At 44.0% G+C, this 14615-nt stretch overlaps 1 protein-coding gene across 1 annotated transcript in view; it reads left to right on the top strand.

Moving 5' to 3' along the window:
- arid4a (AT-rich interactive domain 4A) overlaps nt 1-13351 on the top strand; it is a 96025-nt gene extending 82674 nt beyond the window's left edge. The window contains exons 22-26 of the mRNA XM_084308529.1: nt 1911-2106; nt 3878-3982; nt 7554-7781; nt 8972-9118; nt 9646-13351. Coding sequence (XP_084164655.1) covers nt 1911-2106; nt 3878-3982; nt 7554-7781; nt 8972-9118; nt 9646-9749 — 780 coding nt within the window. The 3' untranslated portion in view covers nt 9750-13351. The remainder of the gene's footprint in view (nt 1-1910; nt 2107-3877; nt 3983-7553; nt 7782-8971; nt 9119-9645) is intronic.
- The last annotated feature ends 1264 nt before the right edge of the window (nt 13352-14615 follow it).

Here is a 14615-nt window from a genome sequence, read left to right as displayed (position 1 = left end):
ACACACACTGTAATGTGGTATCAGAAATGTATAGAAATATGATAAATATGACTGTTTCTCGTGGTATCAAACGAACACGAATTTAAGTGGTTAAAATTTCGAAATATCTGTCATTCGTTACAGATATCTTGAGATTAGGCTATTAATGTTAATCATGGGGGAATTCTTTTTTTTTTAAATAGTAAACAGTTAAAATTATATGGCTTTGATCCAAGGCCCATTTTTGTCAAAATCCTAGGGAGCCACAAGGGTTAAGAAACCGCAATTTGATTTCATCCAACCGAGGTATATTTGGGTTACAGTTACCTGCCTGAGTGGCAGGCTTTCAGAGATATATGCGGGGGGGGGGGGGGGGGGGGGTTATTTCTGGACCCTGTTTAATTCAATTTGTTTTTATTGTGTGCTCTGGGCTTAGCTGGCTGGTAACTGCTAACGTTAACGAGCTAGCTAATGCTAACCCATTGAGCTGAAATATCTTTTCCCTAGCCACATAGTCCATACTGGATAGCACTACCATAACCACTTAACCTTCTGTAGTGTGGCAGTGAAAGGGTTAAGCATCGGGCCGTAGCCCCTGGCCTCGGCTCACTTAGGTGTGAACTAAGCTGTCGTTTGGGGCAACCAAGAGGATTCCTCGACACTAGCTCTACTCGTACTTCCTGTCGATGTCTCTGAGACTCTAGGCTGGTGAAGATATGCCTCCTAAAAAGTCTAAACGGAAGTACAGGCTACAGGCTTTCCGGTTTCGACAAAACAATTATAGAAACGTGTGAAGTGCACAATATTTCCTCGTTTAACTCATTCAGAGCCACGCCCATATGACCGAATTACGTCTAGCGTGCCAACACTGAAGTCAATGGGAGGACGGGGATATTTGTGAACGCTTAAACTATATCTTAAATTATGGCTATGGGTCTAATACACACTTGCTTGCAGTCAACATGTACGAAACGGATTGTTTTTCATCTGTACATTTCCGTTTTATACCGTTTTGAATAAGAGTATAGTTTTGGAGATTTCTAGTAATTCCAGAGAAAGACACGATAATAGCCCTTTAGTGGAATACACAAAACACGTTGTAATTTTTCGGCTGATTTATGAATGGTTTTCAAATAAACGCTAGATTATCGAAGAGAAGCGGGGTCTGAAAAATCGCTTGTCCCTACTTTGGTCGGCACGAACCACACACACACACACACACACACCGATGGCGGAGAAAGGAACATCTGCTTAACCCAAGACTGGTAAAATAGTCCTTACCTCACATCAGATGTTCTGCAAAAAGATTAATCCAATTCCTGATCGCCATTCCAAATATTGATCGCGTTTATTGATCCAACGTTATAGTCCAAAACACGTAATCGACGCTGCTCACTGCCTCCCCTGTGAATGTGGTAACACGATACCGCTTGCCCGAGAAGGGAAACCCCGGACCGGAGTTTTTTTTCTCTGATGCACAGTCCCAGCCAATCCAATCCAATGATGTGCAATACCATCCGGGAGACGATAGGCGGCTGTATTTGCCCTTTGCAAGCTCAGACCCATTCCCAATGATGACGTCAGGCTGGATGAATGAAAAATGGATATCGCTAATAAAAGAAATAACGATTAAAACCCGACTATACTCGCATGGCGAGTTAACCCGACTATACTCGTGGTTGGTACGGAATGGGTTAAGCCACTGCAACGGCTTTGCCTGAATAATGTACTACATGACCAGGACGTTCTAGCTTGTTTGCCGACAGGATTCGGGAAAAGTTTGGTCCGTTCGGAGGCAGCTTCCAGGGGGAAGTACATACACGGGAAATTCTACCGTAGTTCTGTACCAGTCTTTATCTCACGGAGGAGATACAACTGGGGACGAGGTTAACTGAGACTCTGACGTCCTTCTCTCTGCTCTCTGCCCCCAGGCCTTGGCCCACGCCACGCCGCCCGGCTCCAGCCCCGGCCAGCAGGAGAGCCCCGCCAGCGCGCGGAGCGAGAGCGACGTCCCGGGCAGCGGGGAGTCTCAGGAGGGCCTGGGGGAGAACGAGTCCAACAACGGCTTCGACGCCAGCGCCTCGTCCTCCAACTCCTCTCTGTCCCTACAGGAGAGCAAGGAGCGAGGTAGAGACACACCCACTCACTAGAGACACACCCACTCACCCCCCCTGAGATAGAGACACACCCACTCACCCCCCCCTAGAGACACACCCACTCACTAGAGACACACCCACTCACCCCCCCTGAGGTAGAGACACACCCACTCACCCCCCCTGAGGTAGAGACACACCCACTCACTAGAGACACACCCACTCACCCCCCCCTAGAGACACACCCACTCACTAGACACACCCACTCACCCCCCCTGAGGTAGAGACACACCCACTCACCCCCCCTGCACACTATACAGGAGAGCAAGGAGCGAGGTAGAGACACACCCACTCACTAGAGACACACCCACTCACCCCCCCTGAGGTAGAGACACACCCACTCACTAGAGACACACCCACTCACCCCCCCTGCACACTATACAGGAGAGCAAGGATCGAGGTAGAGACACACCCACTCACTAGAGACACACCCACTCACCCCCCCTGGGGTAGAGACACACCCACTCACCCCCCCCCCCCCCCCCCCCCCGAGGTAGAGACACACCCACTCACCCCCCCTGCACACTCGCTCACACACAGTAGCTACTCACTTATACACAGTAGCTACTCACTTATACACAGTAGGTACTCACTTATACACAGTAGGTACTCACTTATACACAGTAGGTACTCACTCACACACAGTAGGTACTCACTTATATACAGTAGGTACTCACTTATACACAGTAGCTACTCACTTATATACAGTAGGTACTCACTTATACACAGTAGGTACTCGCTTATACACAGTAGGTAGGTACTCACTTATACACAGTAGGTACTCACTTATACACAGTAGGTACTCACTTATATACAGTAGGTACTCACTTATATACAGTAGGTACTCACTTATACACAGTAGGTACTCACTTATACACAGTAGGTACTCACTTATACACAGTAGGTACTCACTTATATACAGTAGGTACTCACTTATACACAGTAGCTACTCACTTACACACAGTAGGTACTCACTTATACACAGTAGGTACTCGCTTATACACAGTAGGTACTCACTTATATACAGTAGGTACTCACTTATACACAGGTACTCACTTATACACAGTAGCTACTCGCTTATACACAGTAGGTACTCGCTTATACACAGTAGGTACTCACTTATATACAGTAGGTACTCACTTATACACAGGTACTCACTTATACACAGTAGCTACTCACTTACACACAGTAGGTACTCACTTATATACAGTAGGTACTCACTTATACACAGTAGCTACTCACTTACACACAGTAGGTACTCACTTATATACAGTAGGTACTCGCTTATACACAGTAGGTACTCACTTATATACAGTAGGTACTCACTTATACACAGTAGGTACTCACTTATACACAGTAGCTACTCACTTATACACAGGTACTCACTTATACACAGTAGGTACTCAGGTTAGGGGCTAGGAGGAGACCTTGGAGGTAGGATGGGGGCTAGGAGGAGACCTTGAAGGTAGGATGGGGGCTAGGAGGAGACCTTGGAGGTAGGATAGGGGCTAGGAGGAGACCTTGGAGGTAGGATCGGGGCTAGAAGCTTCACGGAGCGGCCATATTGATCCATCACAAGACGGAGATGGAAGGTATCGCGGTCTGTTGGTTTCTTTTGCTACGGTTAGGTTGTGCCTTTGCAGAAACAACTTTGCTGATGGACAGTGATGTATCGTAACCATGTCCTTTTTAAAGTACCATCTCGTCTCATTAACACGGCTGCTCTTTAACCTTTAACCCCCCAGGTCAGAAGAGGCTAATGGACTGTAACACCAGCCCCTCTGCTAAGAAACAGAAGCGCAACCAGAAGCGACCAAGCACAACCACCAAGATGGAGAAGAACGGAGCAGGTCAGCCTCATGCCATAAATATTATACTTTATTGTATTAACACATTCAGCGCCAATCGGGTTATCTCGCCAGCGGTTGAGCACCAGAACCCGACTATACTCGTTTTTATAATCGTTTTTTCTTTTATTCAATTTTAATATTCTATACAGTCTCACGGACCTCGTGTATCATTGGGACTCATTCTGAGACCTCGAGATTGCAATGCCGGCCGAATCCTGCTAGGTGGCAGTATTGCCTACCCTTTTAAACCTTATTTCACACTGTTACATTTTATATGGTCCGGGCGGAGAATGGGACCTGGGCAAGTGAAATGCTTCATACGAGCCACTTGGAACGTGTCCAGCACACTCGATGCATAGTTTGTCCCATTTCATGTCAGGGACCCGATGGACATCAATACTGGAAATCGCGATCAGACAATTGGAATATTCATTTTGGAATACCTCCTAGCAAAGGTAAGGACTATATGACGTCAATCCTACTTTGATCCTACAATTATTTCACATCGATCGCAACGATCATATGTCACGTACTCTAAAACGTAAGCCGTTGCTGACGATCAGAGCATCACAAAACGACCCCCCCCCCCCCCCCCTTTGATGCCTTCATGATGAAACATAATACCTATTATATACCTTTGATTTGGAAATAGTATTGTGTCCAGGCGAGCAACGCGAACGACTTTTGCAAAATGCACATAGCGCTCCATAACTCAGCTTCCAGGAATTAGCCCGGATCACTCTGAAACTATACAATATTCACCAGAGGATAACATGCAAACGTATACATGAAAAAATTTACTCTCTTTTACATGTTGGACGAGAGATAGTGACTGTCAAATGAGCCATAGTATTGTCTCCATAGCTATAATATAGAATATAGATATAGTTCTGCAAACATCGTGAAACACAGTGAAAATGACCATCTTTTAAGCGTGGCCACAGGCAGCGCAGATGGGGATATAGCGTGGTGCTGAAAGTGTTAATAATACTACTTAAATGATCAATGTTATTATTTTGTTTAATTTCCATCTAAAATACTATTTTCACGCGACTTGCATTAATCCTATTCTCAATCACTTAATTATATGTCAAAAGAGTGTGTGTGTGTATATATGTGTGTTAGGGCTGGGCGATAAAACGATAACGATAACTATCGCGATAAATTATTTCCTCGAAATAAACATGAAACGTGGTCGCAAAGATTCCATATATCGATTTTCCAAGCTTGGATATGAGCACACGCACTAACAACCAATCAGTGAAGGAGATGGCCGACAGCGAAGGAGACCCGCGCTGCACCTCTGGGTAGAGAGGTAGGACTCCAGTAGTAAACAAGACTGGCTAGGATAATTAGCTTGCACGCCGCTATTTTATAGTTTACGTGCCGAGTGGGTGTGTGGCGTGAATTCTGAGGCCACGGTTAGAGTAGTGTGGGGTATGCGGTGGACGTCGTTGCAATGTATTGGGGCGGAACAGAGTACTTTAGGGTGATATTTAGTACATTGGAAACGAGGCTGGCTAGGATAATTAGCTTGCACGCCGCTATTTTATAGTTTACGTGCCGAGTGGGTGTGTGGCGTGAATTCTGAGGCCACGGTTAGAGTAGTGTGGGGTATGCGGTGGACGTCGTTGCAATGTATTGGGGCGGAACAGAGTATTTTAAGGTGATAGTTAGTACATTGTCATGGGATACACCGCTTGCTCTGGCTAACTGCTAACGTGCGCGGACTGATCAACTCGAGACATTCGCAGCAGCAACACAAGTCTATTAATAGCCCGTCCATCGGCGCCGGGCATAAGAAGTTAATTAAACTTGACAGAAATTATATCGACGATAATTATCAATATCGAGTTACCGGTATATGAAAATAATTTTATAATTTTATCGCGATAACGTTTTTGGCCATATCGCCCAGCCCTAATGTGTGTGTGTATGTAACAGTATGTATGTTTGGCCCACTCTCCCTTTTGTTTTGGCCACCGTGGCTTTTGACAAGCTCATGCTTATTGTCCTTTTTAAATTTATTTTTAAAGGGCTGTAAAATCCTAACCATAATGACTACGAAACGTACATTTTGTGCAGCTAAATTGTACATAAAAAGCAGATGTGTCAATATACTAGGTCTACCGGTAAATGATATGACCGCTTGTGAGCAAGTGCTGTCCTGGAAGCATCAATACTTTAGGCAACCAACTTGCGTTCAGCGTTTCTCTGATTGGCCACGATGCCCATGTGACCGCGGCAGCGCGAGAGAGCGGCAGTGCGGAAATCGGCTGCATTCTATTGCCATGCTCTGCGACAAACTCTAACCTTAACCAACTCCGAAAGAATGCCTAAACTTAACCCTAACCTTAACCAACTCCGAAAGAATGCCTAAACTTAACCCTAACCTTAACCAACTCCGAAAGAATGCCTAAACTTAACCTTAACCAACTCCGAAAGAATGCCTAAACTTAACCTTAACCAACTCCGAAAGAATGCCAAAATTTAACCCTAACCTTAACCAACTCCGAAAGAATGCCTAAACTTAACCCTAACCTTAACCAACTCCGAAAGAATGCCTAAACTTAACCTTAACCAACTCCGAAAGAATGCCAAAATTTAACCCTAACCTTAACCAACTCCGAAAGAATGCCTAAACTTAACCCTAACCTTAACCAACTCCGAAAGAATGCCTAAACTTAACCGGAGAAAGAATGCACGTTTATATAGAGAGGCGATTTATATAGAGAAGCGATAAATGAATTAAACGTTAAAAAAAATAAAAAATTATTCGAACTTGTCACCAACGCACCGCAGGCTCCACAGCAAGGCGGCGAACGAGTTGAGCTAACCGTCGATGTTAAAACGGGGGATTGCGGCTGCATAATGCCGCGGGCGCAAGTTGGTTGCCTGAAGTAATGAAGCGTCCTGGAAAGGTCCTGGGAAACATTCTATTATTATTTCTTGTACATCGGTTGATATTCATCAACATCACTCTGGCTGTATCGAGGGCCGCTGTTTACCATTTTTAGTTGAATCCCGTCGTGGAATCTTTTAAAAGGAGCCAAGACGCTGAACTGTAGAAATTCAGATGGTACTTTATTTTCTGTGGCCACAGAAAGTCTCCTCAGTTTACAATCGGAGACGAGTGTCTGACCAGAAAGTGAGAAATAGCTCTGGTCAGGCTTACAATTAAATACACCAGTTTGGAATGACAAATGAAAACAAAGATGACAAAATGGAAAAACGAAGATGGGTTTAGGGGGTTTTGTCTTATCTGACACAAGATTGATATGAAACAAAAGACGACAAAGAAAAGGACAAGATGACATATTCTGAAAATATGATGTATCTAAGACAAACTGTCCTGTTAAGACTGTCGCCCTGGTGTCTGATGAACTATATATGTATCATGACTATATTAACTAGTTAAGGTTATACAGAGAATATGTATTTAAACAGAGCTATGCCCCCTGTACACTGTACACACTAATAGGCCCAGTAAGTAAGCTGTCCAAATGATGTAATAGGATGAAACGTATGATATTTTCCACAACGATCTTCCGTGTCTCTGTCCGGTCTTCAGGCCACAGCAGTGACAGCGAGGACCTGGGACTATTGGACCAGTCCAACAAGCTGACCACCCCAGTGAAACACTTACTCTCCAAGGGCCAGAAGCTGACCCGCTCCCCAGGCCCCGGCCAGGGCCTCGCCTCGCCCCACAGCCACAGCAAGGAGCAGGACAAGGATAAGCACAAAGACAAGCAGGGCTTCCCCTCGCCACACCGCACATACAAGTGGACCTTCCAGCTCAGTGAGTGGATTATTGATTAATTATCACTGGAGCCATCGCACACACACACACGCACACACACACACACACACACATGCACACACACACACACTTGCTCTTCCTGAAGAGACTGAATGGCTGCTATTGCCAGGTCCATCACATCCTCTCGGCTCGCCAGTGAAGTGGCCTTTGGGGTTGTTATGGTAAATGGACTGTATTTATAGAGCAGCTTTTATCGTCGCTGGCATTCAACGGTCGGCATGAACTAACGACGTATAGCGTCGTTGGCACTCAAAGTGTTAAGAGCATCACTGCTTAGCGACGCAGCAATCCAGTCCCCTCCCCAGACCCATACCTGGGCTTTGGGTATCAGCCGATACAGAGGATCCATTACTTTTAATGAACAGGGCCCAGGAGTTCAAAACTTGTAATCCCTATTGATTGATTGATTGAACATTTTAATGAACAGATTGCAGAATTGGTACAATACAGTACGGCTCAATACACACAATTGTTAAGGGGATGCAGACCAGAGAAAGACTTTCGTCTTGTTTACATCTGGGTCCAATTCATAATGAGTTGAAATGAATGAATCCAAATCTGATCAGATAGGGATTCAAAGTTTTGAACTCCTGGGCCCAGGAGACACATTTTGGGGTCATTGAACAAAAACGATTGAGATATAATGCATCCATTAGAGAGAGTTAACATGTCAGAAATGCAGTAAATCAAGTCACTTTGCTTTGATTTCTGGCACGTTAGACGTGTCTCTTATCAGATTTTAATATCAGTGAAATTCTCAGATACCAATATTCTATTTTAGCCTGGTATCGGACTGATATCCTGTATCTGCATCTCTAATCACTGCTGGCTAGAGATTGGAGGCATGGCGAACGCTGGGCCTTAGTTTAAATGAAGCCATTCTGGTTTTGACTACTTGAACAGGTGGATAAACTGAATGTTGTAAACTGATAGCCTATATGATAAATACCATTTTACTCTGTTACTTACTGACCCAGTCCTGTAGTCCTAGATTGACTCTAATAGCAAAGTCTGGGATCTATTCAGTAACGCCTCCCTCTGCCCCTCCTCTCCTCTCCTCTCCTCTCCTCTCCTCTCCTCTCCTCTCCTCTCCTCTCCTCTCCTCTCCTCTCCTCTCCTCTCCTCTCCTCTCCTCCCCTCTCCTCTCCTCTCCTCTCCTCTCCTCCCAGATGAGCTGGACAACATGTCTGGTACGGAGCGGATCTCCTTCCTGCAGGACAAACTGCAGGAGATCAGGAAGTACTACATGTCCCTCAAGTCGGAGGTGGCCTCCATCGACCGGCGCAGGAAGAGGCTAAAAAAGAAAGAGAGAGAAGGTGAGGCGAGACAGAAGCACTGTAGGGAAACGGAGACCCCTGCAGGACGGGAGGTGCACTACAAGTTACATTCATCCAAATCTTCACACGTCCACTGAAATGAATTGATTGAAAGATTGATTTAGGGATTTTAATAATCGATTTGATTCAAATTTAACTATTAGATATTGATTTTCTTAAAATGTATTTTTACCTGGCCTTAATCGCATGCATGCTCCTGTATGGACATATCTAACCTGTTCTTATGACCCATATCTAACCTGTTCTTATGACAGACATATCTAACATATTCTCATGATAGACATATCTAACCTGTTCTTATGACAGACATATAGACATATCTAATCTATTATGAAAGACATATAGACATATCTAACATATTATGAGTGACAGACATGTTTAACCTATTATTATTATTATGACAGACATATCTAACCTGTTATTTCTTCTTCTCTGTTCTCTATTCTGTCTATCACCCCTCTTTCCCGCACCCCCTCCCTCCGTCTCCTCCTCTCCTCCGTCTCCAGTATCCAACACCACCGCCTCCACCTCCTCCGGCTCCTCGGACACGGGGATGAGCCCCTCCTCTGCCTCCCCCACCCAGAACACTGTGGCGGTAGAATGCAGGTGATGACACGCCCTGATTTGCCCTCCACCTCCTCCCCCGTTTTATCCTATGGATGGCAGGGGGGGGACACGCCCGCCTCCTCCCCCACACCCTCCACCCTCCTCCTACGGATGGACAGACTCTTGCCTGTATTTGCTTCCTGTGTTTGGAAGCGGCCTGTAGCCACAGGAAATGACCCCCTCGTGTTGAGCTGAATGTAACTGAATAGAAGGAAACTCTGCTTCCCAGCCAGTCCATCTCCCCTCCGTTCTTCTCTCTGAATCTCTGTGTGTGTGTGTGCGTGTGTGTGTGTGTGTGTGACTCACTCCATCCTGTCCCAAGGCACTTTTTCTCTCCCTCCCTCCCTCCCCACCCCCCCCCCCCCCCCCCCCCTCCCACAGCAGCTAATAGAACCTCTGGGTTCCTCTTCCCGACCTTCACATGGATGCAGTAAAACCCGGATCGATGATGGGTCAGCAAAAATAATTTCTTAGGCAAATACAATGTAACACAACGTTGATACAATGTAACACAACGTCAGTACAATGTAACACAACGTCAGTACAATGTAACACAACGTCGATACAATGTAACACAACGTCCGTACAATGTAACACAACGTCGATACAATGTAACACAACGTCAGTACAATGTAACACAACGTCGATACAATGTAACACAACGTCAGTACAATGTAACACAACGTCAGTACAATGTAACACAACGTCAGTTAGGGGTGGACGGTATAAACGGTATGAATTTGCGCTACGGTATGGATTTTGACTATACCTTCATACCTTGTGACCGGTAGACTAGAGCAGCTAGTCACGGCAGTAGCAATGACGTTAACGTTACTTGACGATTCACTCAACGTTTGCCGTGTTCGTTGCATAGTGTTTAATTGTACTGAATTTTTCTCCACTTGCTCACGGACCTTGTCATATAGTTTGGGCATTTCAATTTGGCTAAGGAGGCTGAGAGGAGACTTGCTTTAGCACAGCAACGGGCTAACGTTAGCCATTTTAAGATAAATTAATATACCGCGATATATACCGTTACCGTCTATGCTTCAAATGATACCGTGATATACATTTTAGACCATACCGTCCAGCCCTAACGTCAGTACAATGTAACACAACGTCAGTACAATGTAACACAACGTCAATACAATGCAACACAACATCAATACAATGCAACACAACGTCAACCACTCAGAAGAGAGAGAGAAAGGACCCCTCATCTAGTATTATGTTGATGATGGTCAGTTAACCAGCTGGATTTGGTTTCATGCTTAAAAAAAAATATATATATATAAGGTCAATTCTGTTGTGTGTGTGTGTCACCCCCCTCCTCCCTCCCCTCCTCCCATCAGAACTGCCAAAGTACATCCATAGCATAGCCGTGTTCCAGAGAGTGCGCCCTATTTTGGAAAAAAGCAGGACAAATTAATTTGCAAAAGGGAATGTAGTTGACTGAAAACTGAAAATCTGTCCGTCTTCCGCTAACATGGTGTGTTGCAGCACAGATAATTATGCAAACTATATATTTTTGGTTAGCCACTCTTTTTAAGAAAAGGTCAAAAAGAAAAAAAGGAAAAAAAAATGTTTCAAAATGGAACACAAGGAAGGCGGGTTTTCAGTGGACTAATTTCCTTTGCAAGTTTTATTTAGTCTTTTTTATATGTAATTGCAGAGTTTTTATTTTGGTATGGGAAGATTTCAGAGGTATATATCACACGCCGTGAAGTTATTTAAATGAAATATTTCTACACCTGAATTTCTTTCTTTTCTTTCTTTTGTGTGTAAAATAAAGGAATCTTGCAACTTGTTAAATATATTTATTCTGTCAGTGGATGCATTTTTTTGTATTTTTTACGCGAAAAGGAACCTTCCACAGTTGGGACAGTGAGGAACGGAGAGTGTGGTTGTTGAGTGAATGTTTTGAGGAGGATGTGGCTCATCTTAAAAGGCTTGTTTTGACTGTGATGCACCCTGTGCCCCGCCTCACCGCTCCGTCACTTTGTACAACAGAACGCCTCACACCCGGGAGGGGGGGGGGGGGGGGTCATTAAGACTGATGAAACGAGTTGGGATTTGGCTACAGCAAAAAAGGCCGTTATGTAAATTTTTTACGACGACATGGACATTCATCAACTGATTTTACTGATCACTCTTAACGGAGATGAGAACTTAAGTTGGGATTTGAAGATTTCAATACAGCTCTTATTGGTTTTCAATTACATTTTATTTACCTCCCCTCTCGCACGCGACAGCAATATGCGCTCTGTTCACATAGTGACCTGATGGTGAAATGGGGCAGTTGGGAGCTACTGTGCAGTACATGTTTGGTTCTTTTTTATTTTATTTTCTTTTTTTTCAAATAGGGCCCAATTTCCTTCCCTACTTTACTATGATTTGTACTAACTATCCCCCTGGAGGAACGAGGAGGACACTTGTCGTCATAGCAACTTGTCAGACCTAGGAACAAGGAGACTTGTCGTCATAGCAACTTGTCAGACCTAGGGGTGTGTAGACGGTGTGTTCGTTTCACCTCCCGAATCGGGCCGTGTTGGCTTCGTGTTGAAGCGTCCGGTGAATTTGAAAACTGCAGACGAAAAGTTTCTCCCATCAGTGTACTGAAAACTCCATGTTTATCAGAGTTTGGCCGAGTAGATGTATAAACATTACTAACCACTAAATAGTAAAAAGCAAGATTAACCATTCACGGACAACGATGCAATGTCCGACTCACAACCCTCGTTTTGGACTTTGAATGTAGCGATATGTTGCCATTTTAATGTTAGCACGTCAGTGGTTTCAACACCCCACCGTATGCAGTACAGTCGGCAGGGATGGTACTCTGGGTTGTGTAGCTGCCTAGCGTATGTCACAGTCTCCTCCTTCTTTCTCCTCCTAGTCCTGTCTTATAAGGCTGTTCTGGGCAACACCATAAAGTGGTGGCCTCTCCTTTCTGTTCATTTGCCCACGTTTCCATAATGTTGGTACTTTTTGTATTTGTTTATAATTTAAAACATTTATCCCTATTTGTCCACTCTTTTTACTATTACGAGTTTCGACCAATTTAATTCAAACCAGTTGCTTATTAAAAAAAAGAAAGGAACATGTAATGTTAAAAAAGCCCAGGGGTTTCATGATTGTTTCTTTTGTACATAGTTCTTCCAAATAAGAAAAAGAGAAAAAAAGGAGAGAAAAAAAGACCATGTATTTGAAAAATACATTTTACACAAACTGTAAAGAATGATTTATATTATTATTTTTTAAGAAAATACATCTTTGTACCGTTATATTATTAAAATCTTCTTTCTTTTTTTCTATGTGGCGTTGATTAGAGAGTATCCATCTACCAGTAGACTGTATATACGAGGCTGCATGGGTCTCTCGACAGAAAGGCCTTTAGAAAGAGAGAGAGATGTGGAAAGCCAATTTCTATGCTTTCTTACTGACTTGGTTTCATTGTGGAGTTTAAAATAAAGACCATACTACTTCCTTTTTTTGAATGAATGCTGAATGAATCCACAGATTCCTGGGTGAAGAAATGAGAGAAGGTATTAAGGTATTCTCTTTGAGTAAAGCCATTGTTGTATCTTTATGTAAAATAAAGCAGAGCTCTCCATTTCTAATAAAGTTTTTAAATATGAACCTGTTGGTGTCACGGGTCTCTCTTTATACCACTGGTTCTGGAGGGCTGTCTCAGGGGTCTGGAGGGCTGTCCCGTGGGGTCTGGAGGGCTGTCTCAGGGGTCTGGAGGGCTGTCTCAGGGGTCTGGAGGGCTGTCCCGTGGGGTCTGGAGGGCTGTCCCGTGGGGTCTGGAGGGCTGTCTCAGGGGTCTGGAGGGCTGTCTCAGGGGTCTGGAGGGCTGTCTCAGGGGTCTGGAGGGCTGTCCCGTGGGGTCTGGAGGGCTGTCCCGTGGGGTCTGGAGGGCTGTCCCATAGAGCTGTGAATCTTCACTGGCCTCACGATTCGATAACGATTCAGCTGTCTTCGATTTGATTCTACGATGCATCTCAATAATATATTACATCCTCAATTTTATAATCTATATTACTGCACATGGCTACTTTTTTATCAATTAATACAAGCAGTCAGATAAATTAACTTTTATTTAGAAAGTTGTTAAATCAGAATGTAAAAATAAATGTCTTTACTAGTGTTGCATGATACACGGATACTAGAAAGGCATCTCGATACCCAGCTGTTAAAAACGGTTCAATACTCTTTTATTAGTATTAGTATCTATACTTTTAGAATAGCCTGATGCTGTATTTTCTGAGTTGAGTGGATGCATGACCAGAGCACTAGCTTTAATAATACAACAATAATAATAATATATTTGATTTGTAGTGCGCTTTATAGTTGTGGAGCAAATCCCAAAGCGCTACATTGTAAAAGAACAAAAGCGAGCAAGAGTAAAATAAAAAATCTGTTATGTTCCGTCACTGCATCGATGCAGAATCGTCCGCGTTCCGATGCATCTTAGAATCTAGACATTTCCCTGAGGCGAGGTGTCTTATCAGATGGAGCCTAATGTGAGATCAGTTTAGGCATCACTGATATGAAAAGATCTGAGAACCACTGAACTATACTGCACTGGTCTAGATGGTAGGCTATACTGCACTAGTCTAAATCAGGGGTTCCCAAACTTTTCAGGCCATGACCCCCAAATAACGGTGTCAGAGAGCCGTGACCCCCACTATTATAGGAGGTAAAAAAAATTATTATTATTTTTTTTATAAATGGAAATGTATGGTTGAAACATGCAAAAGTTAATAAGCACACTAATAAGCATTGGAGGCTTTTAACCAGGGCCGGACTGGGGAAATCATTCAGGCCAGGAAATATAGTGCAAAATATAGCCCCAGTCAGGCCACTT

Source organism: Notolepis coatsorum (assembly GCF_963971535.1).
Source record: "Notolepis coatsorum genome assembly, chromosome: 2".
Taxonomy (NCBI): Eukaryota; Metazoa; Chordata; class Actinopteri; order Aulopiformes; family Paralepididae; genus Notolepis; species Notolepis coatsorum.
The sequence above is the reverse complement of the archived record's forward strand: the minus strand, read 5'-3'. Positions and strand labels throughout refer to the sequence as shown.